At 47.0% G+C, this 25068-nt stretch overlaps 1 protein-coding gene across 5 annotated transcripts in view; it reads right to left on the bottom strand.

Annotated features, from left to right (window-relative positions):
- Positions 1 to 25068, bottom strand: part of Flnb (filamin B) — a 144773-nt gene that overhangs the window by 6742 nt on the left and 112963 nt on the right. Inside the window, exons 30-43 of one of the 5 annotated variants that reach the window (XM_050161177.1) lie at positions 23991 to 24062; positions 23172 to 23274; positions 22391 to 22531; positions 19949 to 20077; positions 18992 to 19165; positions 16371 to 16529; positions 15193 to 15396; positions 14175 to 14327; positions 13950 to 14072; positions 10505 to 10771; positions 9818 to 9955; positions 8555 to 8670; positions 5761 to 5893; positions 2230 to 2406 (exon numbers count right to left, since the gene is read on the bottom strand). In XM_050161177.1, coding sequence (XP_050017134.1) covers positions 2230 to 2406; positions 5761 to 5893; positions 8555 to 8670; positions 9818 to 9955; positions 10505 to 10771; positions 13950 to 14072; positions 14175 to 14327; positions 15193 to 15396; positions 16371 to 16529; positions 18992 to 19165; positions 19949 to 20077; positions 22391 to 22531; positions 23172 to 23274; positions 23991 to 24062 — 2089 coding nt within the window. Of the gene's footprint in view, positions 1 to 2229; positions 2407 to 5760; positions 5894 to 8554; positions 8671 to 9817; positions 9956 to 10504; positions 10772 to 11602; positions 11721 to 13949; positions 14073 to 14174; positions 14328 to 15192; positions 15397 to 16370; positions 16530 to 18991; positions 19166 to 19948; positions 20078 to 22390; positions 22532 to 23171; positions 23275 to 23990; positions 24063 to 25068 lie in introns of those variants that run through there. The other 4 variants (XM_050161178.1, XM_050161180.1, XM_050161179.1 and 1 more) reach the window with 4 other exon arrangements.

Here is a 25068-nt window from a genome sequence, read left to right as displayed (position 1 = left end):
GACAGGAGAGAAAAATCTCACATGCAGATATATGTCAAAATCTACTCCAGCTATGACCAATATGTGATGTGATACCCAAACCATCTTTGTACATGGTGGTGGTTCTACCCCATCCCCATGCTGATCCTCATGGCTGCTCCAAATGGCTGCTCCAAAGAGTCCCAAACACTGTGGGCCAACTCCAGGCCTCTGTCTGAAGCCTGGCCACAAACATAGGACTTCTTGCTTTTCTCCAGTAAGGACATGAGAAAAGCTGGCCATACAGATCCTTTTTTTTTTTTTTTTTTTTTTTGATAGGATTTCTCTCTGTGGCCCAGGTTGGGCTCAAATTCAGATACCACCCTGCCTCTTCTTCCTGAGCGTTGGGATTAAAGGCGTGCACCACCACGGCCTGGCCTCACAGATCCTTTTTTGAAAGTTCTCTTCATCCTCTCTGGATAGATATTTGGGGAAAGCCTGGGGGCAGGCAGGCCAGGAAAACAAGATGCCCACTCTGTGAACAGAGCCAATACTGACGGAGGGTGGAAGCGGATAACCTCTGGGCCTTTTCTCTGGCTGGGAGCTTCTCTGTAAGACCAGCTCTTTGGCAGTCACACTGCTAGGGACAGCCTGACATCTGAGCTCCAGAAGGGTGAGAAATACCAAGAGGAAGTGGTGGAAGGCTGTGACAGCAGCAGCCAACAAGGGATTGGATGGCCCTCGGCTGCAATGGCAGGCTCCGAGGCTGCTGTGGGCAAGGCCTAGGCTTGCTGTCTGCTCTGCTGCCAGGAGGGGCCCACAGGTATGACCGCCTGGAAACCATTCCGGGCATCTATCTAGAGGGTAGGCGTTCTGGTTTAGGACACCCCACAAAGTTGGCTGGGGTGCAGTATGTGCCTTTACAGTCAGGAGCTCAGGGCTCAGACTTTAAGATCACAGACTTGGGGCTGACCCCCCCCCCCTCCTGGTGCTATGAGCCCCCAGCTGAGTGGCTCCGGAGAGTGCTGGATCACTTCCTCTTCTCCTCCCAATCTGCAACGTAGATCTCATCCAAGGGCAAGGTACTGGCTCAGAGTGAAGTCGGGAGTCAGGCTGGGAGTGCCAAGGGCATCTGGCAGGAGCAACGCCACTGAGGGGGTGGCTTTATGGAGGACACTGCCTTGGCCAGACTTCCTGGAAGCACGCCCGTCTATCGGCCACTCCTAACTCAGGCAGGGCTCCTCTACCACTTATGAAGAAACTCACTCCAGGACTGGTTTGCTGTTACTATAGCAAACCATCCCCCAGTGCAAGGGGAAAACACTCTGTTCTGTCCCAACTCACAGCACGGCAGGGGGTGGGAAGACCAAGGGGGCATTGAAAAACCAGGATCTTCCCAAGAAGCCCCAAGTGACAGCAAAAATAAGCGGTGTCCTATTGAATCCACACTGTGACCCTCCTTCACAGATGCTAACAAGGACAGAGTCCTTATTATCTCTAATGCTGATGTGATGGACAGAGCTGAGGTCTATTTCAAGCTGACCACGTAAGTAAGTGGCTTTTGGTTCAAGCTATGAAAGCCAATCAGCAAGATCACATAGAGAGATCTTTCAGATGTTCAGTGAAGAAGTGAGATATTCTTGCAGTGAAGTAACTTCATTAAAGCTGAACCAGGAATGAGTCTGTCAAGGAATTAACCATCTGGCCGAACTGGCCACTCAGCACCATGTCAGTTCAGGGACAGGCAGCAAGTGAGAGAGCCTCTGTGACCTGGTGACTAGTGAGCAATGTTCACACCTGCAGGAGGAGGGACAGGTCCAGGGAGCGGCTGCAAGAGGGCCATAAAGCGAGGCCTGCTGCACCCTGTCAGCCCTTCCACTGCATTTGTAGTGAGTAGATACAAGGACACAGGATATGTGAAAGCTTAGGCTGCTTCAGTGTCTGTCTGGTCTGTCTGTAGGCCTAGGAGCTGCACCATGAATGCTGTACAAAAAAATCCATTAATGATACTGGGCTGTCACCATCCTGCCCCTAAGGCCGAGGAACTTGTGGAAGAAAGACATCTGGTCTACAACAAACAGTAATGATTGTGATGATACAGGCCTTGCTCTGGGTTCATCCTGGCTCAAACAGTGGTCTCCAAAGTCCACCAAAGCACGTGTACCTGCATTTTCCCAAGGACTGAACCCAGAAGGCCTCCAGGGGCTGAAGAAGTCTACCCCAGCTTTGCCCTACAGCTTCTCGAGTAACAAGGAGAGCAGGGTTTCTTACCTGTGGTGCCCCCCTCGAGTCCAGCACCATAGGCTGACACCAGAGCAGGATTCCCTGCTTGGCCAGGCTCTCCAACACGCACTTTGAAAGGGCTCCCAACCACGTGGCTGCCATTGAACTTGACATCAATTGTGTGGATGCCGTTCTCATGGGGGATGAAGCGAACGGCATATTTATCTAGGAGAAGAGACACAAGGTAAACGGAGCTGGTAAGCAGCCTGGAGTTAAAAGTGAGGACACAGCACTGCAAGACAACTTGAGCCGGCCAGGGTTGAATCATTTAAAGACACTGTTCTTCTGCGGACCTGGCAGCTAACTCACAGGTTAAGGTCAGCTAGACTTATTTGTGTCTCCTTAGTCAGTCCTTTGGGAAACGTTCTGAATCTCCAATTCAACATTCACCAGAACACTCCGGCCCCTACTTCACAATCTGCTCACTTCTCAATACAGTTCTAATTGGTATTAAGGTTCCCTAACTAAGTTCAAGGTAAGCAACTCTCAGCAATAGAAATAGCCAGACTTTTCTGATTTGGGTCACAACGTGTGACAAGGTCATCTGTCAACAGATGAGTGAGTACCTAGGCTGGCCTTGCATGGTATACCCTGTGGTTTCTCTGCTCATTAGTGCCTGCTTCCTTGAACACTTTATCTCCTTTAGGACCTGTGGCCATTAAGGCTCTACCCAAACCCTCTTTTGTTTCTCTAGTACTCTCCACAAAGGAATGTTCTAGACTGAGCTACCTACTCTACCTACCCCTATCTCTCAGTATTGCACTTCCCCAAGCATTTCCCAGCTGGGTGCCCACGTCATCCCCTAAAGCCAAAATGTTTCAGGGGAAATGAACCCCACCCCGATGTCCAGATGTGGTCTTTAACAGGATGGGGGAAAATTCTTTCCCCAAGGTAAATCAATTCATTTCTTGACCCATAGGAAGTGACTCAGGAATGGGCATGTGTCCCAGCTCACTGAGACAGTAGGAGAGGCCTGCTAGAGACTTATAGAGTTCTTGCATCTTAGGACTTCTGAAAATAAGTCCTGAGAAGATGTCTCTTGGCTGATATGGTTTAAAATGAAACAGCATAAAAAAGGAAAGAAGCCTTGATGCCAAGGAAGAGTAAGGGCACACTGGGCCTGATGCCACTCGATAGGATGCACTGGGGAGCCCGAGGCAGGAAGGTATTGGGTACAAAGTTACTCTGGGATATATGAGCTCCAGGCCAGCCTCGGGTACACAGAGAGGCTGACTCAAAAAATAAAGCAAAGCAAAACAACAAAAAGTCTTTGAGGCCTTGGAGAGAACACCCATTAATGATTGTTAAAACCTACCACAGACTCCAAACTTGGCAGTTAGAAGAATAACTGGGCCTCATTATTACATGTGTTCACTTGAGTTGGGTATCCTATAATTGTAATCGGTAACACCTCAACTATGTTATGCCCAAAATGGCCTTAGACACCACTGCATCTCAGAGGCTGTCTGGGCCAAGGAGGACAAACTTCACTTGCTGCTGAGCTCAATGCCCTGGACATCAAATAAACACTACCACCTGGTTGACACTCCAAGTAAGAAAGAGACCCTGATTAACCCTTGCACACCCTCTAGCCAGCTATCCTCAGTACTGCTAACTACACGGGCACCTTTGTACTCATGCATCCAGAACACGCCATCTGTGTGTGGGCCCTGGAGGCTAGAGGTTGACACTGGGTGTCTTCTTCAGTGATTCTCCACCTCATGTTTTTGATTCAGGTTCTCTCACTGAACCTGGAGCTCACTCATGTAGTCAGACCGCCTGGCTAGGAAGCCTCTTGTATACCAAACTCCCATCACAGCTGTGTGCCTGGCTGGACCGGCCTCCCTCACACCCCATCACAGTTGTATGTTTGGCTGGATCAAATTCAGGTCCTTATGCTTGTACTTTGCTGACTAAACCATCTCCCCAGTCCTTACATGTTCAGAATTCACTCTCAAAGCCAAGTAGTCACCAAGCACCTCTGGCTGCTGCTTCATTCTGCTTTCTCAAGGGCAGCAGCTCACCACTTTGCCAGTTACACATCCTAACAGATTCTCTATGATGTAGCCGAATGTTAGCCACGATATGGGCAAGGCATCCTGCTCCCAATATTTGTTTCAGGAGAGAAAAAAAGCTGTTGAAGGGCCCTAGCAAGCCTGGCAAACATGGCGCTGGTAGGCCTTACCCTTCCCCCTTCTCTTCCCTTGTAAACCACAGATTACATCCCTAAAACTAGCCATCAAGGTCTATTATCTTATTTGGTAAATATGTCTATTACCTATTTGGTAATAATTTCTTACGTCAGACTCATTTCCTGAGGATAAGTATCAAAGTCCAGCAATCAAAAGCCTGCTTTGGTTCACCTAATTAAAATGCCCAATCAAAATATACCACCACATCTTAGTCCATTCTAACGCGGATCTTCCTTTTTTTCTTTTCTTAAAAATTACACCAGTAAGGTCATTTGCGGCTGTTTTTCTGCCTGAGTCAGAAAGCAGCCACTTTATCTTTTCTTCCCTGCTTAATAAAGGATCTCTCTGCGGAAAAAAGGTATTTGGGTGTGGTTTGTGCATAATCCACGTCCAGGAGGAAGCCCCTGCTATGCAAGGGTGGGGGTAGGGTGGCTCCTTCAGCTGGTCACTTACGCTCTGAATTTCCACCCTCATTGGATGCAGGTGAACACACTGCAAATGCCCAACAGCAGAGTGTGACATCAAAAACCATGCTGAATGAAGCTCTACTGACCCTGCCAAAGCAGAGTGTCCCACTCCTGCTCAGCCCTACCATCTGCTTCTTGGTTCTTCTATGGTATCACTTAGGGATGTCTCCAATCTGCAGGTTTTTGCATCATTCTGACTAATTCTGGCCAGAACTAGTTGCTGATATATTTTAGTTTTATTATTTTTTTTTTTATTTATTTTGAGATGGAGCTTTACTGTGTAGGCCAGGCTGGCCTTGAATTTGAAGTCCTCCTGCTTCAGTTTCTCGGGTATTAAGATTATAGGTACGCATTAACATGAGCAGTGTTTTGAGAAGAGAGTTGTGTATTTACTAGCTCTACCTTCCTGCCAAATCTCTAACGTACGATAAATGTTCATTGACAAAATGGCCTCTTTAAAGTTGACTGACATCAGAGAGCCCTATAAATCTGAGGTATCAGGCTCTGGAGACCTAGATTCTCTTGGAGTAAGGTAAAATATCCTTACCCATGTTATAAAGTCAACAATAAAACTGTATGGTTTTGTTAAACTACAATTGCAAACTGTGATTATCGTGTAAAAGGAAACTGGTAAAGGTAACAAAAATCAAGGAGACTTTGTTTAATGTCACATGAAAAGTCTCTGGGTTCCTGGCAACATGTCTACCCCATGTTATAAAGGACGTCTAGTGGCAGCAGAAAGAACTTGAAGACTCGCCAGCAGTATGGTAGCTGGAGAGGCCTGCCCCAGGAGGCACAGCTATAGGAAGCTCTGCCAGAAACACTGATGCGGAGACCCCCGTGCCAGCCCTGATACTCACCGGGCTCTAGTTCAGACACATGGCATTCCTCCACGGCTCCCGAGGGGCTATGCACCTTTGCATCAATCTTTCCTTTTGCACCATTCAACCTTATAGCAAAGGATGCTGGTTGGTTAACTTTTAATCCTGATTCCTGAGAAGTCAATAAATTAGACAGGTTATGGTAGCTGGTGTTCCTGCTCAGAAGCACACACTGACCCAAGGTAGGGCTCCAGGCGGGAATACCCTTCTGTGCAACACTTGGCAAGGAAACTGGGCTGCTTAGACGTCCACATTTCTAATAGTACACAGAAACGCACACTGCACTCTTACACAGAAACATTCAGGGTTGGGGGGGGAGGTTCTGAGACTGCAGACTTGAGAGATTCCAGTCCAAAACCACCAAGTCTGTCCCGCCAAATCATCTTCACCATCAGAATCCTTTTCAGGAACAGGCTTCACGACATGAGCCAGATGCTATGTCTGCCTTTTTCTGTTACTATTTTTCACGTCAAGCGCAGGAATGGGCAGCACTTTTGAAAAAAATTCTAAAGGGCTACGCATGTAAAGTAGGCTGCACTTTGCTTAACTACTTTTTCCTAGTAATAAAACAAAGCTGTTAACTCTGAGTCGCAATTTCCTTACTTGTAAAATGGACAAACTAACTGGCCCGATGTCAGGGAACTGTTATGAAGAGCCCATGAAATTATGATAAAGACTCAGCCAAAGGCCTGGCCCATACACGAGAAGGCTCCAAAAACCGTCAGCACAAAAAAAGCAATTCCAAAACATGTGGTGTGGGTCTTTGTTCTTTTCTGGGTCAGCTTCACTTTCTTCCTGTCTTCAAAAGTATACATTCTTGGAGGAGTGGCTTAGGTACTAGGTACTTAAAATAAAGCCACCTTCTTTATTATGATTGCCCATACTTTCCAGGGAAGGGTTGCATGTTCCAGTTTTGACTTGGACTTGCTGGGACAGCCATTCCTCAGATGCAGCAGGACTCACACTTAGTATGCAAAAGAGCATCCAGGAACATAAAGTGCAGATTCTAGACATACGGTAAAAAGGCTGAGCAATGGTCCAAAGACAATTATACAGTAGGTCCTAACAGCACGGTGTCCCCTGGGTTCGTCCCTAGCTTCAGGCTGAAACATATCACTTAAAGTACTTCAAATTGTATGACAAAAATGCAGTTTCTCTAGCTGCACCTCAATGGGGCACCCACATGTGACTATGAAACTCTACTGTGGAGATGTAGAATGTTCTATGCACTCTGATGCCAGGAGGTCCCAGCCTGGGGAGGGCGGGCATAATACAACGCAAGGATTCTTTAATTTCCAGATCACCCCCACTCTCTCTCCTCCCACACAAAGTGCCAGCCAACTCCACTCTTCTATGAAGTCAAAAAAGCCAGATAAAACAAAACATACTTCTCACATATAACCAGCACCAGATGTTGTTCAGGCCTCCGCTACGGCCCTGATAAATAATTTACATATCCCTCGGCATGGAGCGACTACATACTTACTGAAATACTTATGAGTAAACTGTGGCAGGAGGCAGGCTCAGCAGAAGTCTGCTGGAGAGGATGGCTCAGAACCAGCTTTTGAGAGCAGGCTGTTACCTGAGTCTGTGGCTGCCGCTTAATCCTCAAGAGGGAGATAAATGTCTCTGAAGATCTGAAAAGAGATCTCCGAGATGCAGGAAGGCAGCTCTCTGCCCTCAACAAATGCTGTGTTTATCTCCCTCTATAGGTTTTAGGTAAGTCGGCCACAAAAGAAACTCCTGTTAAGAAGCCTTTAAATGAAACACAAGAAAAACATCTACACCACAGCGACCAGTCAGGACCTCTGGGGCTCTCCAGTTGAGACCTCGTCAATCTGTAGACTGCGATTCTAGGGTGGCTCCCATCTGGACCTCTAACTAGCCCGAGTGCCAGTTTCTCAGCATAAGACTGGAATCTCGAATGTTAACCAAAAGTACAGCTAGTTTGCTCTATCACCCATTCCAAAGGCCAGATTAGATTTTAACCAGTTCAAAAAATACTTGTTTTTAAGAACTGGGATAACTAAAGGCTATTTAGAAACCCCATTAACTAGAAACTAAATTTGGGTATTCTGATGTTTCTCTACAACCTACTTGCTTCTCTTAATTAAAATATGTTCAGTCTCTTCAGCTCCAATGACTCTCAATTTGGCTCTGGTTCTAATATAACCCTATGTGTGTATGTGCATACGTGTGTGTGTGTGTGTGTGTGTGTCTGCCGCCTCATACAAGGTGGCTCTTCACCAGAACCACTCTGTACCATCTTTAAAATTAGGTCAAGAGAAGCTGCCCATCAGGGTGTCGCGAGGCTTTACAGAAGTAACCCCGAGAAAGTTCTCGGCATAGTTCCTCACACAATCCCATAAAGACAGCACCCTAATGTAAAAGAACTGCAGCTAACTCTGGGGAATGGAAGCCAACAATCATTACAGCTCCAGATCACTAGACGGAGCACCGTCTGTTCTGAAAGCCCCCCTGCTCCTTTAACCAACAGTTAACAGGGCTTCCTTTGCTTCTCTTGAATAGATATTTATAAGCAAACTTGTGGTAAGGTGTATCGTATACCAAGTCTGCTTGCGCTTGCTCATAGTGTCTTTTGTCCTGAGGCTACACAAGGAGGTGACCCTGTCACAGGATGGCTTGCCCCATGACTGGTAACATCTGTGCATAAGGGCTTAGAACTTAAGAGAGAGTCAAAGTGGCCTCTGGAGTCCAGGAGCCTCACTGGTCGGCCTGTGGCCAAGGAGATGGATGCTTCCTTGCGTCTCACCTGAAGGCTCATAACAGTGAGGCAGCGAGCGTCGTCTGACGGTGCGATGACCGGCACCAGGTAGGGGCTGTCGGGGATGTGCTCATCGTTGAACTTGATAGACACCTCGTAGTTACCTGTTGGGATAGGAAGGCCCCACCATTTCAGAAATCTCAGAAAGGTATATCCGTAGTGGCCGCTGGCATAAGCTGGGCTCAGATGTCTTCAGAGACTAGCACTCCTGCAGGCCACAGTTGATTGGCTGATAGAGGGTCACCTGGCTAACACTGACGCAGCAGGATTGTATGAACTGGGTGAGAGGTCAGAGATTCTTGACCTGGATCTATAGGGTCATCTATGTACAGGATCCTAGAGACCCAGGGGCTTGCGTAGGAAAAGCAGTTGCGTCCATATATTTTTACTAATCTCTAACTGCAAGAATTTGTCATTAGAAATATCAACTAGGAAACACAGTACATGAGAAGTACCTGTGCCTTTTACTGCCAATATTTACATTCTATATCAAGGTATTTTCATCCTATTTGAAGAATTACAGCTATCTTGACATCATCGCTTACACTCATCACTACTTTGAAATTAAGATCAATGTACCTTCACTGAATGTTATTATAGTTTAATATATTAAGTCATGTATATTTCACTACTATGTATTTGATAACTATACTTTCATATAGTTTTATTTATTTAAGACAAGCTTCACTCTGCAGCCCAGGTCAGCCTGGAGCTCACTATATATAAATTCTGGCTGGCTTCGCAATCACAACAATCGCTTTGCCTCAGCTCCCAGGTGGCTCTCAGTTACTTTAACAGAACTTATTTCTTTTATGATTTGATGTACTCTATGTTGAGTACACCAAAAAAACTATCCTGAGGACAGATTTTTATCAGTTGTCCAAAAGGGCTCAGGCGTATAAAAGGTGACAAAGTCCTGCTCTAGGTTCTCAGATGTCGAGGTCACTCTCTCAAAGCAGCCAAACCAGCTACACGTCACATGTAGGCAGAACATCTGGCTGACTGGTAGACAGAACGAAGCATTTGAAAGCAAGCAAGCAGAGACCACCATTAAAAGACAAGAGATGATGAGAACAAGGTTCCTTAACTCTTGGAGGCCTGTTTTCTGCTTCTAAGGTTCTAGAAGGCTCTCCCATGTACGCCCACATGCAAAAGCCTGTTTGCTTGACCTAACTTGGTAAGTTTCTGATCCTGGCCACTAAACCATCTCCGAACAAGGAAAGCATTCTAAGTCAACCCTTGAGTACATACCAGGCTCTTGGGCAATATAAGACACACCACATGACCCATTTTTATGGTCATCAAATGTAATCTCGGCCTTGCTAGGGCCCTCAACAGCAATGGAGAGGCCTCCAGCACCTGCTTCCCGGGTCCAGATGCTGAACTCAGCTGAGAGCAAAGAAACACCTGGTTAGTAAGAGAGCCCGAGAGCCCCTGCCCCTCTTTTAGCTTAAGCCAGCAGTATAAGTCCAGATTCTTGCCAGCACTTTCCTTTTGCCCTAGCCCCAAGCAGGTCCCAGGCAAAGGCTATCATTGCAGTTTCTGAAGCTCATGAAGTTCATGTGGAATACACCCAAACCAAAGCAGAAGAGGATGAGAGTGTTCAGATTCCCCCACACCTCTTCCCACAGCAGCCATGGCAAGAAGGGACCCCTTCAATCAGCTCTGCAACCTTCTTCTGTGTTGCACAGAACCACCAGTTCTTAAGAATGTACTGAAAGAGTTTCTGTAGACTAATAACACACACTAACGTTAGACTCAGCAAAATCTGTCTAAGCCTGTTTGGCTTTGTAAAGGTAAGTGATTTCCAATCTCAGCTTTAAAAGCTTTGACTAAGGAATGTCCCTTGTAGCCAGCCACTGGAAATTGTTTCATTAGAGCAATGGGTACAGTATAAACTTACTTGTCTCTAAGTTAAGACTTGCCCCAAATTCTTACCTGGGATGCCTGCTTCTCCCCTCTCCAGGCCAGGGCCTCCTGCCCGGACCTTGTGGGCACCACCTTCACCAAGGGGCCCCACGGTGAACTGGAAGGGGCTTCCTGTTACATGCTGTCCATGGTACTTTACACTGACTGTGTGAACGCCCATCTCCTGGGGCACAAATCGGACACAGTGAGAGTTCTTCCCAACAGGCACAATCTCTGCCTCGGTGACATGGCCAGAGGGGCTGGTGACATGGGCAGACAGGTCACTGCTGTTGATTTCTGAGAGTAGAAAGGTTGGGAGAAGAAAGTTAGGGCAACAGCCTAGGGCCAGGCAGGACGCATAGGGCAAGCAGAGGAGGGTGAGGCAGGTACAGCCCAGAGGTGTGAGGTGCCTGGACTCCCCTTCTGGCTAGAGGCCTGCTCTCCTGTGGCCAGCGTGAAGGGGGCAGGCCCTGCCAGCACTGACGGCCTTCTAGGGGCACTAAAGCTTCTTGTCCCATTTAGATATGTCTACAGCTTTCCTGGCTGGAGCCCAGTTACCTCTACATGGCAGTTTCAAACTAGGACCTGAGCTGGAAGCCACGGCGTGTAATAAAACCCACGTGTTTCTACGAAAAAGTGATGTGACCATCTGCCATGCATAGCTAAGTTCTTCTCTACAGAAAGCAGAAAACACAACAGCCTTCCTGAATCCCTCCCTTACCCTTTAATTAATGTATGTATTATATATATACATGCATATATGAACACATGTGCCACAATATGTTGCTAGAGGTCAGAGGACAACCTGTCGTTGTTTCTCTCCTTGTGGGCCCGGGGAATCCAATTTAGGTCATCAGACTTAGCGGCAGGCATCCTTGGCCAACCGAGCCATCTCACTGGCCCACAGAGCCTTCACCTCTTACTATCAAGCTTTGGTGCTTCTTCCAGGCAGTAAGGTCGAACGCGCTCAGAGACCAAAGTGAGTGCACGCCAGTCTCAATGGCAAATGAGAAACCATGCGCCAGCAAAGCTGTCAGCAAAGAGGTCAAGGGGCCCCACTCTCAGAAAGGCAATGCCTTGGGTGACAAGCACTAAGGAAGCAAGTCATGTCTGTTACAAGCTGCTCACATCACACACACAACTGCGCCTGCACCGACATGGAGGAGACAAGCGGGTGGCACTGGATGTTGCCATCACCTAGAGCCCAAATAAAACTGCACCGTGCAGCAGTTCATGATTCTGTACCCTACGAACAGAGAAAGGAAGAGAGGTTGAGGAGTGGCCGTATCATGGTATGGACCCAATGTCTGTGCCTCTGCCACATTCCTCTGACAAACGCTACCCCCGCCCCCCCCCGCCCCCCCAGAATAACAGCTCTAGAGAAGTACAGGGGGGAGAAAACCCAGATTCAATGGGCTAAGTGGAGCCCTCATGATGACTTAGTGCCGTTAGAAGGGTCCCCAGCAACCTCTTCTCTCTCCTTTCATCACATGAGCATACGAGTTGGGTATCTACAACCCGGAAGAAGGGATCCTACTCAGGCTAGTCCGATCTGATGCACGGCCTCTAGGGCTGGGAGAAGTGAATTGTCTATTAGTTGTCAAGACACGCTACTTTGTGACTGAGATACCCATTGCGGCCTGGGTCCCCAGGAGCTAATGGGCTCCCCCTCCCCCCACTCTACCAGATGAGAGGGGGCCGAGTGGGTAATGAGGGACAGACGGTGTCTCCTGTAGACTCCTCTGCTATCAAGTAACTGAAAACAAAGACCAAGGGCCAGAAGAGGCTTAAGACAGATGTCAACACTGCACAGACACCCATATTGAAGTGAGAGTCCGCAAAGAGAGGAGACCAGGTGATTTGCAAAATGAAAGTGGAAAGCAAAGTCCACGTCCCAAGTAATCGTAGAAACAAGACTAACATGGAGATACCACAGTTTCCCAGCAAAATGAATGACAGGGTGCCTCTTGCTAGTGGATCACGGGGAGAAACAGGATCCGATACATTCCCGGAGGACAGTTTACCAAAGTATGGCCATGTCCAAATACAGTAGCCAGCAACCCCTGTCCTGGTCACCCATCTTCCACCACCTTGAAGCACCTTGAACCGTGTGCCACCATGTTCAGTTAACAGTTTTAAAAAGTGGTCTTGCCTATAGTAATAAGATGCTAACTGCATTCACACTTGACCGTGATGTTGTACATGTGTAAGAAACCACTGACTACAGCTAAGAAGGGAGGGTAAAGGAATGTGAAGTCTTGGGAAAGAGCCTCCTTCCTCCTAAGGTCAGCTATGTGCATCTTTTGCATGAGCATATGTCTTCAGGTGCATGTGAATGTATGCACACATCCATGTCTGAGTATGTATATGATGTGTGCGTGTATGCACACACACAGGCCAGAGGACAGCATCAGGTCTTGCTCCTTAGGAGCCATTCACTTTGTTTATTGAGACAGCGTCTCTCATTGGCCTGTGGATCAATTTAGCTAGACTGGCTGGACAGCGAGTCCTAGGGACCCCTTGTCTCTGAACCCCAGTACTGGGATTACACACAGGCACCATCATACCTGGTTTTCCTTTCTTTCAAATGTAAGTTCTGGAGATGGAACTCAAGAGTCCTCATACCTGTGCAGCAATGACTTTCCCAATGTAGTTATTGCCCCTACTTTCCCCTTCTCCGTAAGCTCGAGCAACGCCACAGGCCTTGCCAGTTTGTGGGCAGAGGAATCTTGAAGCTCTCACCGACACAGTGATTCTCTGTACACAAAGACCCTAGGCACATTTCAGATAGGCCATTGGCCTGCTTACAGTGCATGGAGTCTCTGAGAAAAACAATTTACCATGAAGAACTTCAATGGGGCCCACCTAGCTTTGGAGCAAGGTCTAGTTCTCATGTTAAGGATAAAAAAGATGAACTGCAGCTAGGTTTCACCTCCCCAATACTTTCAGATATTGGCACCAGCCGGCCATGTTTCCCCCTGACATTTTCATGGGCAAAGAGTTAATCTAAAAGCAGATCTATGTCTCCCTCTAGGCAATGCAACAAAAATATTTTTATTTGGAAGAAAAAAGGCAAGAGGCAAGCACATTTTTTCCTAAATGAACCTCTGTGAAAACAAAAAGCTTGTTGTGGTATCCCTAGCTTGTAGCCCTAGCACTGGGGAGGCCAAGGCAGGAGAATCATACAGAGACAGGGTTTCTCTGTAACTTTGGAGCCTGTCCTGGAAACTTGCTCTGTAGACCAGACTGGCCTTGAACTCATAGTGATCCACCTGTCTCTGCCTCCAGAGTGCTGGGATAAAGGCATGCACCACCATGGCCTGGCTGAGACCCTATTAAAAAGCAAAAAAAACCTAAGAAAATTGTGCAATGACAATGTCTCCAGTGTCAAGGAGGACAGTGTGCTCTAGGTCACGCCTGCATTTGGTCCCAAGGTGCTGGCTGCTGCTCTGTCCCACTAGCTCCCCACACGCACCTGGGATCTTCAGGTTCAGGTCGCAGATACTGCCAACTGTGGCCACAGATGGAGCCCGGCTGGTCCGGGTGATGCTCTCTTTGACTCTTCCCTCACCACTGATCTTCACAGTGAATGGACTGCCTGCAAGACCGAGAAGGCCCCTGTGAGCAGCCCTGACAGGCGCATGGGTGTCATTTACTAAAAACTTAAGCATCACAGAGGGAGGGCAGAGGGGTCTCATACCAGGTACATGTTCATCAGCAAATTTGGTGGAGACGATATAGACCCCGGGCACCGTGGGGAAGTAGGACACCTTGCAGGTACCATCCTCCAGGTCCTCCGTCTGGATGTCCACTTTGCTGGGTCCTTCCACCGCCAAGGATATGCCACCATATCCTGCAACACAGCAGCCTGTTTTAGCACAACTCCCGAGAGAAGACTGTGATGAATGGGGAAGGGAAACCCAGCCACTGATATCGAAATAATTTCCACAGAGCAGAAAGTATTCAGCTTGGGGAGCCTATGGCAAAGGAACAAGCTAAAGGCTTTTAGCAGGTTAACCCTGCTGACCATGGATTTAAGACAACTCCTCCCGTGAAGGTTTATCTATCCATGTCCCATCTGAACATGTGTCTTGAGCAACCATATGTCCCTCAATAAATGCCTGGACTGTCTTGAGGGGTTATTGGAATTTTCAAAGAGCAATGGTTCCACTGACCATATCAATGGACCCAAAAGTTCAACGGCACAAAATCTCAACAGTGAGCACTGAGTGGTGCAGAATTTTTTTTTCAATCTTTGTTCTGGGATTCTAACTTTATCTAGAGCTCACTAATGTGGCTGCCACCGCTACTGTCACTCAAGAAGATAGAAGAGGAAGGCACTGGGATGTGGAAGGGCTTGAGAGGCAAATCTAACTCAAAGTATCTCAAAGAGAGATGAGGGGAGTGGTATGCCTTATTTTGCCCAAAGCACTGCTCAACTAACCCAATATGCTCTGCTTAGGAGGTGAGCAGGAGGCCCTGGGAGCAGAGCACAGTGATGTAATACATGTAATGTAACAAGGGTCTGTGACCTTTTGGACCTTAGAAACAGATTATAAATAGGGTTATAACAGTCCCTAGGTATCTTCAGTTTCTTTTCTCTATACACCAAATTTCCACTCTTGTGATTCAGGTAGAATCTCCTATATCAGAGGTTTAGAGACAAAGAATTGGCAGTCACAATCCCCAGCCATTTCCCACGAAACTACCCCACAGACCTGCATCTCTTGTGTCCACGATGAAGTCAGACATCTCAAACGTCCGGCCTTCTGACAGGCCTCGGCCATAGACTTTGGCACGGCGTGCATCGCCAATCTCAGACTGGACCACCATAATGGATACGGGGCTGTTGGCCACATGGTTGCCATTCTTCTTGATGCTGACTAGATGTTCACCCACCTCTCGAGGGATGAAAGAAATGCCTGGACCGGAACACAGGGGGAGAAAGGATAAAGGAGAAGTCTGGGAGGAGAATGGCTATGATATAGAATGTGTTCATAGTTAACTTGACTGGATCTAAAATAATCTAGGAGAAAGACCCTGTGTGTGTCTGTTGAGGGCATTTATAGATTAGGTTAACTGAGGTGGGAAGAGCCAACCTCAATGTTGGCAGCAGCACTCTATGGGCTGGGGCTCTGGATTGTATAAAGGGAAGTCAAGATGAGCACCAGCGTTCATCTGCTCTGCTTCTGACTGTAGATGTCATGTGTGGAGGTTTGAAAGAATTGGCCCCCAAAGGGAGAGGCACTATTCGGAGGTGTGGCCTTGTTGGAGGAAGTGTGTCACTGTGGAGGTGGGCTTTGAGGTCTTATAAGTGCTCAAGCCACACCCTAGCCCTAACCCTAACCACTTCCTAATGCCAGTGAATCAAGATGTAAGAACTCCTAGCTCCTTCTCCAGCACCAAGTCTGCCTGCATGCTGTCTTGCTTTCTGCCATGATGATCATGGACTAAACCTCTGACTGTAAGCGAGCCACCACAACTAAATGTTTTCTTTTATAAGAGTTGTGGTCATGCTGTCTCTTCACAGTTATAGAAACCCTAACAGGCATCATGTGACAAGCTGTTTTGCTCTGTCACCTTTTATAACCCCACCACGATGGACTGTATCACAGAACGGAGTCAAAACAAACCTCTCCTTTTTTAAGCTGCCTTTGTTGGGTATTTTGCCACAGCAGAGAGAAAACTAGCTAATAAGATGGTTACTCTCAAAATTAGAAACAGGACCCCCTTACGTTGCAACAGTATTCAGTATCCAGGGATACTAACACAAAGGCAGAAGCATACATGCACGACACAGGTTTAACGTAGCAGACTGCAATGCACCACCTACTTTCTAAGGGAGAAGTGAGGAGTCCCTGGCCCCACGCCACCATGCAGGCAATCCAAAGCTCACCAATATGGTTGTTGGGCAGCCTCTTCAGTAGACAGGGCTCATCACGTCCAGATGGGGCCTTGATATTGGCTGTCAGTGTGCTGAGGTCAGTCTCACTGATGTCCAGAAGGAAGTCGGCAGCTGATCCCAGCTTCACTTGTGAGCAGCGTCTGCTATCGTCTGGAAAAAAGCCAAGAGAGCTTCTATCACATGAGCTAGCTTAGTTCTAGCTGTCCAGGGCAGACACTCTACGTGACACTTAGAGATGAGCAGTCAAGAATCTATTATCCACAGGTATATGATAAGCATTTGCCTCCGACAATGTGTATTAATATTTAATAATCAATGTTGGAGGATGATGGGTGGTTATGACTGGTTCAAAGGAAGACAAGAAGCTGGAAGGAACCTGAACTGCAATAGTAATGAACTGACTTTTAAAGGAATCTCTAACATGCAGAAGACGGAACTAAGTATCTATCTCTGTCTAATCTCTCCTTCGGATCAAAACACAATTCGAAATGGATCAAAGACCTCAAGGTGAGACTAGAAACTTGGAGACTGCAGGAGGAAATATGAAAACACTTTTTAAAAAGGATTCCATAGTATGGGAAAAAAAATCTCCAAATTGACCAATGGGATTACATAAAGTTAAACAGCTTCTTCACAACAAACAAAATGCTAGAGTAAGCAGAATCTGTAGAATCGAGAATAAAAACCACTTTGTCTAAATACATATCGGGTAGGAAATTAATATGCATAATATAGAAACATCAATTTATATATATTTTATGTAAATATATAGATATATAATAAGAAATTAAATAGTAAAAATCAAAAATAAAATATATCGGTTAATAACAGTTCTCAAAAGAAATATAAGTGGTTATTAAATATTTTTTAAAGATTTATTTATTTATTATGTATGCAACGGTCTGCCTGCATGTATGCCTGCAGACAGAAGTTGGCACCAGATCTTATTACCGGTGGTTGTGAGCCACATACGGTTGCTGGGAATTGAACTCAGGTCCTCTAGAAGAGCAGTCAATGCTCTTAACCACTGAGCCATATCTCCATATTTTTAAAGGGTACTCAATATCTTTAGATAGTAAGTAGGAGAATGCAAATTAAACCTGTTTTGCAATCCGCCCTCCACTGCCTGTTTTCTTCCTTCCTTCTTTTTTTTTTTTTTTTTTCTTGGAGACAGAGTTTTTCTGTATTGCCCTGCCTGTCTTGGAACTTGCTCTGTAGAGACCAGGCTGGCCTCAAACTCACTGATCCACCTGCTTCTGTCTCCTGAGTGCTGGGATTAAAGGTGTTCGCCATCACCACCTGGTCTGTTTTGAGATTCTACCTTATACCAGCCAGAAGGGCGATCACCATTAACGCAAAGGACAAGTGACGCTGGCAAACGGAGCTCATACTCACTACTTGGTGAGACTGTAAACTGCTACAGACATCTATAGAAATCAGTGTGGAAGGTTCTCCAAGACTGAAGAAGATTCACCAACTGACCCATTCATACCGCTCCTGCGAGACTCTAAGCTAACCCACCACAGAGATACCTGCCCATCCAAGCTCGCTGCTGCGCTAGTCACAATAGTTAGGAAACAGAACCAGCCTAGATGCCCATCAACAGGTGAAAGGATAAAGAAAACGTGCTGCATAGACCGAATGAGCAGTATTTAAAAAATGAGACCAGGATATCTGCAGGAAAACAGATGACTATAAGTCATCTTAATAAATAAAGTCAGGCCGACTCAGAAAGATCATGCCATGTATGCATACACATGCTGTGTGTGCGTTATGTGTTTGTTTGTGTGTGGGGGGCAGAGAGAGAGCGATCAGGGACCATGAGATTGAAGGAAGCTATCTTAAGAGAGGGTAGGTAGGGGACATGGAAGCAATAAAACACAAGCAAAACAAACACGGGGGGCAACTGAGAGGCAGGCGGTGGGAAAGAGCAATGGGGGAAGAGGAGGAATTAGAACAAAGTGTAATGACATATGCATGAAAATTCCACAATAAAAGTCATTGCTTTGGTGTTGTGAATTAAAAGAAAAAAATTAAAGGAATCTTTGTCATGAGAAAGGTCCCACCTGCTGCCGTGCCCTTGGGAATTTCCCAGGTATGCATGAACCCCACTCCCCACAGTGTTGCTACTCACTTCAAACAGGTCTAAGTATGATGGGAGGAAGACCCTTGAGATTTGTACATCTCCCTGAGAAACCACTGTATGTTCCCAAACCAGCAGGCTGAACAGAGGGCATGGAAGGGGATAACTTGCCTCTGAATACCAATAAGCTTGGCTAACTGGCTACATCTCCAAACTTCAGTTTTCTGGTCAGTAGGAAGGAGGAGATATCTTATGTAGTACAATGCTAATCGGCCTCAGCACTTAGTTCCTGCACTCGGCTGTCAGTACTATCTTGATGCATGTATCTAAGGGCTTGTTTTCCCGATGGTAACTCATGTTTTCTCTTCATTATGAGAAAAGGAGGAATTTAGGCAGCCTGAGCCCTGGACCTGGTTTCTCCTGAAACCAAGGGACTAGCTTGCCATCCCAGGCAGATGAGATGGGGGTAGGTGAGGCACAGCTCAACCTCCCATGAGAAGTTCCTGCAAGCTAGACAATGTCCCCCTACCTGTGATTTTGGCAGTGAAGGGGCTGCCAGGGATGTGCTTGTCATTGTACTTGACCAGAATGCTGTAGTCGCCCGGCAGGGTGGGCAGGTAGGTTACTGTACACGTCCCGTCTTTGTTGTCGATGCAGCTGATCTCTGCTTTTGAGGGGCCTTCGATAGCCAAATCCAGACCGCCTGTGAGCACGAGCATGGAAGGAGAGCAGTCAGAGAGAGTCTCTGTTGCCATAGGGACAATTCATCCACGGGGATCCTGACACCAGGGACAGAAGACTGACACACTCCGCGTGAGCATCAAAGCAGAACAATCTACAGGGGAAAGCCTACTGGGAAAACATGCCACTGTGAACGGCACCTGCACCCCTGCTTAGAGAATTCCAGCTCTCCAGGACCTGAGAAAGAACGAATGAAGAGACAGAGAGCTACACATCAAACTTGCACAGACTGTCCCAGTGGTCAGGGTGGGTGCCACCATCAGGACCACAGGCTTAGGAATCCGTGACTATTGTGGTTGGCGAGCGCACGTCAGCAAGAATGTCCAGCTAAGTAACTTGTGGGAGGTCCAGAGGACTAATGAGTAAAACGAACAAAAATAAAACCATTTTCAACCAAAAGCCCACTTGAATTCTCAGCGGGTCACATGAAACAGTTCATCATACAAATCTGATTTCACTCAGATCCTAAGGAATTTAAACGTTTCTATCTTGGGCAGACGATGGATTTTCATATGAGAGAAAACGAGACAAGTACTACTATATCATAGTGAATTTCTTCTTTTGAGATGAGGTCTCACTATATATGGTTCATGCCAGTTCTGTACTCCCTGGCTTGAGCTCCCACATCAGCCTACTGAGTATCTGGGACTCCATGTGCGCCACCATGCCCAGCACGCGTCAATCATGGTCATTGCCTCTCCAAACGGAAGGCTACAAATGCACAAACATGTAAACCACGCTGTACCTTCTCCCGCATCCTCCGTGACGATGGTGAACGTGGCGGTTTTGTTGGCTACTCCATACACAAGGCCAGGACCGTATGCAGAAACACTCCCACTGTTGGGGTAGTTCACATAGAACTGGAGCGGGCTCTCTGCATTTGCCAAAGACAAAAACAAAACAGGAAACATTAATGGTAAATGGACACCTCAGATAGCAGGCAGCACCTCCATGTTCACCTCTTAGCAGGCAGGTCTGTCACCCTTTGAGGCTGTTCCAGACCAGAGGGTTATGTGGGAGCTGACATAGGAGATTTCATCTCAGAATGGCAAACAAAGAGGCAGCTGTATCATGCGAAGGTAGGAGCTGCTTACCTGAGCAAAGGCTGTCTGTCATGCCATTCAAGATGTAAGACCCTGTGATCTAGGAAGACCATCTTCAAAAATGACCCTCTCTGTCCACTGCACTCTCATCCCTATTAAAGCTCTTTAATTCCTAGGATTCATGTGCAAACCAGCAAAGACCTTAGCATCTAACAACATGGAGTTGACCCACCCACAGAACGTTACAGAATCCATGTGTATTTACTTGAGAGATTAACTGTGGTGCGCCACATTACAAAGAGACAAAGCGAACAATGTCTTTACGTACAACATTGCTATTAATCCAGAGGGGCCACTGCTGTGAGGGCTCCGCTGGTTAATGCAAACCTAGTGACCTGCCTGTGATCCCTAGATCTAAGGTAAAGGTATAGAGAATTAACTACAGTTTTCCTCTGACTTCCATGTGCAAACCTCGGCAGGGATGCCCATACATATACATGTCATGCACACACGCAATAACAGAAAAGAACCATTAAGCCAGTCTTTTAACAGAATAAATGTAAACATGCTAGTGGGCACACAGGAATTCTCTGAAAAGGTCGTCACAGTGGCGATGGAGGAAGGGTGAGAACCAGGAAAAGTGTGCAGCTGTTTTATATAGTCTTATTGTTTAGCCCAGGGGCCTCAGCCTCCTGAGTGAGTTTACAGACACCTAACGTATGCCTGAAGCTTGAGAGATGACTCGTCTCTAAGCTCTGTATCTATCCCATTAGTGTATTTAAACAGGAAAAACATTTTTGCTTTAACCAAGTGCTGTGCAGACTTATGAACATAAAGCGAATGGCAAACTCATAGACGTATTTTTAACTCCTACCTCAAAAGCATAAATTCTCCACTGGGAAAAGAGACAAAGAATATGAAGATTCAGTCGACAGAGAACTGAAGGCACTCCACTTGGAGCTTATTTTCTTCTTGGCAAAACTGGCCTCTGGGCAAGGAACTGCCCATGCCTCGACCACTGACAAAATGTACGGTGTCCGGATAGACAAGTAGGATACAAGAAAAAGGACTGCCAAATCTTGCCAAGACAGGGTAAGATGGTTTTGAAAATCTTCCTGCCTCTAAAAATGGCCTGCCAGTTACTCTAGGCCTTAGCCAAAGTTGGTTGCTTCAACACTGCAAATGAGACTTTGGGTGATTGCCCAGGTAGCCGGTTGTCTTCGTCATCTACTCTTTGGAAGCTGCTTGATTGCACTTCCTGCCTGTTCAAGTAATATTACCTCCCTTCTCAGGCCTTCGATGGGTTGAAGATTAGACAGTCACAGTTATTTTCTTCTTATGATTTATCCAAGCCATTTGTAATATAAGACTTAGACTCTTTAGGATAAAATAATTATTAAAACATTTAGCATATGCTTCTTATTTAATATTGTTTATGCTGGTTGTAATGGGAGAATGCCCTGGATGGGGTTTTCTGGATTGTGGGGTGAGTGCCTCTTGAAGTCCCTTGTGAGGTGCAAGACCACTCTTTAGACATGCTGTAGAGTGCCCTTGTCACCCAGCATCCTCCATGACTTCTTCAGGGTTCAGAGAACCATTTCTACAGCAATTCCATGGCCCCAGACTGGTTCCCACAGTCTCGTTTCTTTGCATTGTCCACCCTTAGACCCTTCCCTTTCTTCTTGTACTTCAGACTTCTTTGGCTGTCCTAGGGTTTTGTAATTACAAAGAGCCAATGAAAATGATGACACTGTGCTGGATGACGGCCAGAAAACACACGCTAGCCCCAAATCAGGAGTTACTGGGGGCTATCTGTCTTCTTCTAACTCCTGTGTTTTAGGATGTGACCCTGTTTCTAAGTCCCACACCCCACAGGGTTTCCAGGCCAGGCCAGAAAGCCTCACTTCCTGTGCCTGCCTTGTATTTGATCTTTGGCCACACTTAACACAGTTACGAGGACAAACAATCAGAGCCGCACGGCCCTGCCCTCTGACCCAGGATGATGAGATGCATTCTCTCTTCAGGAAGCAGACTCTCAGGCTGTTTGCACAGGGAAGCCAACACGACATTTCCAGGCCTGCCCTGGAGAGCACCTTAGCTTCCCAGATGTCCAGGAGGCGAGCGAGCTGCTGCACCTCACTTACCAGGGATGTGGCTCCCCATGTACTTAATGTGCATTTCGTGAAGCCCGACTTCAGTGGGGGCGTATCTGACAGTGACTGTGCCGTCTTTGTTGTCCACGATCTCAGGTGTAGCTTTCTTCCCAGAAGGCATATGCACCTCTCCTGGAGAACACAGGGACACAGGGCACCGGGGTCATTGGTGACCTCTCTCCACGAAGCAGATGTAATACAGAAATGTCTTCACTACACAGGTTCTCTGACACCCCCAGAACACTCACGCTGCTGTAACATCCAAGCCCCACAGGGGGAAAACTGAGACCTGCTTTCTATGGCTTCCCCCTTTGGTTTCCACGAGAAAGCAGTAGGCAACTATCGTGTAAATAAATGAAGGGCGTCTCCAACAGGCAAATTCAAAGTGCAAAGAGGATCTGAGAAGACCACAAACGAGTAAGGGGAGCAGGAAAGAGGCTGGGCTTCCAGAAAGAGACTTGGATAAGACAGACCTCAGTGTTTCAGGCTGTATTTGGAAAACCGAATGGATAAGAGAAAGCAGGGAAAAGGGGGAACAGAAACCTGGCAGCGATGAGATCTAAACTAAGTTCCTACCCTGAGGAGAAACAGGAGTCTCAAGAACGTAATGCAAGTTATAAACGAACCACCTCTTCAGAGAAATGGGTTGTCCAGTCTCAGGGGCACTGGGGAAGGAGCCAGGATGGAAGTATGGCAGAATCACCTCCCCAGTACGGTTCTGAGCTGCAGGTGAGGCAGACAAAGGGTAAGGCCAAGTCTTGCAAGGGTTTACCTGTGATTTCTCCTTTCCTGACAGCAAATGGAATCACCAGGTCAAAGGGCTTAAAGCCTAGGCCATTCATGTCACTCACTGGGACATAGGCCTCTTCGGTCACCTAAAAACAGGAGAGACTGGTCACTTCGTAAAACGGACAGCAGTGTGGCCTCGTGGAGCTACAGGGGGCAGAACCATGGGAATTCTACAAGGCGACAAGGCCTAAATTTGGGGTGTGTGACTCTGTACTTATGGGCTCTGTCTGACTGGGTCAGGGTCGAGTTGGAAAGATTGGAGAAGTTCTACTGATTGATCATTTGCTAGAAACGGCTTGCTCCAAGAGCGTGCTTGTAGAATTCCCAGTATTGCCCAAAGGCAAATGGAAAAAGGAGAGAGCAATGTCTGCGTCCCAAGAGGCTCCACCTGGAAAGGTTTAGTTGCTTGTGGCCTGGAAAAGAAGGTGTGTTTTAAGTGGCACAAAGTGGCAGCAGGTGACTTTGCCCCTAGACAGAAACCAGATGCACAAGGGGGTAGCTTGGAGTCAGTAGGAGCTCTGCCAACAGCCATCCATCTTGTTATTTAAACACGGGGAAGAAAAAACGGCACCCAGCGTGATCACAGACAGGATGGCTGGTGATTCGTGAGGAGCGGGTGGTGACATGGAGGTAGATCTTAGAGAGCGTGGGATTGTGACGATGGGATGATCAGTGGGGACACACCAACGGCCAGGACACCAGAGGACTTAAGCGATTCCCACAAGCAGCCAGCAGCTTTTCTAAAACGAAGGTTGAGTGAACCCCGAAATGCAAAAAAGGGAAAACGAAAACCAAAGTGTACCCAGGGCCTGAATCCAGGGGGACATGCATTTACCGGTGCCTTCTCCAGGGCTGTGACTTCCCCATCCGTGGCCTAGTCAGTGGCAAATGAAGATTAATTGGGAATCACACCAGAGGGATATTGTTACCCAAGGTCCTACAGTTTGTACTCTACCCCCTATGCCCAGCAGGTATCTGTTATTATGGAGTGTTTTTTTTTTTTTGACAGAGTCTCATGTGGTTCAGGCTGCTCTCAAACTCTCCATGAACCCAAGGATAGCCTTGAACTGCTGATTTCTGGCCTCCACCCCCGACGTGCTGGGATTATAGGCATGTGCCGTCATACTCAGGATGACTGATAAATTCTTTCTGCCCTTTTCGGGGGAAAGCTGTCCTCTTTGTAACTGTCACAGGCACTTGTCCTTTGGACCCACAATTCATGAGTGAGTGATGTGCACAGAAGCCACAGTGGTGTCACAAGAGCCTGCAGTAAACCCTGTAGCTATCGGTCAGACCGGCGAGGGGATTGCCGAGTGAAGTCTGACAAAATCCTACGGAAGGGAATCCGTGTCAGCGTGAGGGAAGCAAGCAAGCATCAAAGCTATACATCAGGATCCCTTGCAGGAAACTCAAGCATCCATGTGTAAGGAGAGAAAGTGGACAGCCGTCATTCTGGCATGGAGTCAGGAAAGAAGTGGATTTTGTTTTTCTTTTACTTGGCGTCTGGTTTTGCTTTACTTTGTGTATGTGTGGTATATGTCTGTGCTCGTGGGAACACATAAATGCAAGGTGCAGAAGCACGGGCTCTTCACATCGGTGTCTCCTGTTGCTTTCCACCTTGTTTGCTAGTTTTAGATTTATTTATTTAATGTGCACGAGTGTTTTGTCTCCATCTATCTATGTATTCCATATGTGTGCCTGGTGCCAGCAGAGGTGGGGAGGTTATAGTTCGTTCTAGGAATTCAGAACCTCCACAAGAGCAGCCAGTGCTCCTAACCACTGAGCCATTCCCTCTAGTCCCTAGTTTTTGTGATTGGAAACGATTTGAACTAAAATTCAAGATCACTGATTGACTAGAATAGCTGTTTATCAAGCACCCA

The sequence above is a fragment of the Alexandromys fortis genome, unplaced genomic scaffold (genome assembly GCF_014885135.2).
Source record: "Alexandromys fortis isolate MF-2015 unplaced genomic scaffold, M_Fortis_MF-2015_v1.1 scaffold_123, whole genome shotgun sequence".
NCBI classification, from domain to species: Eukaryota; Metazoa; Chordata; class Mammalia; order Rodentia; family Cricetidae; genus Alexandromys; species Alexandromys fortis.
The sequence above is the reverse complement of the archived record's forward strand: the minus strand, read 5'-3'. Positions and strand labels throughout refer to the sequence as shown.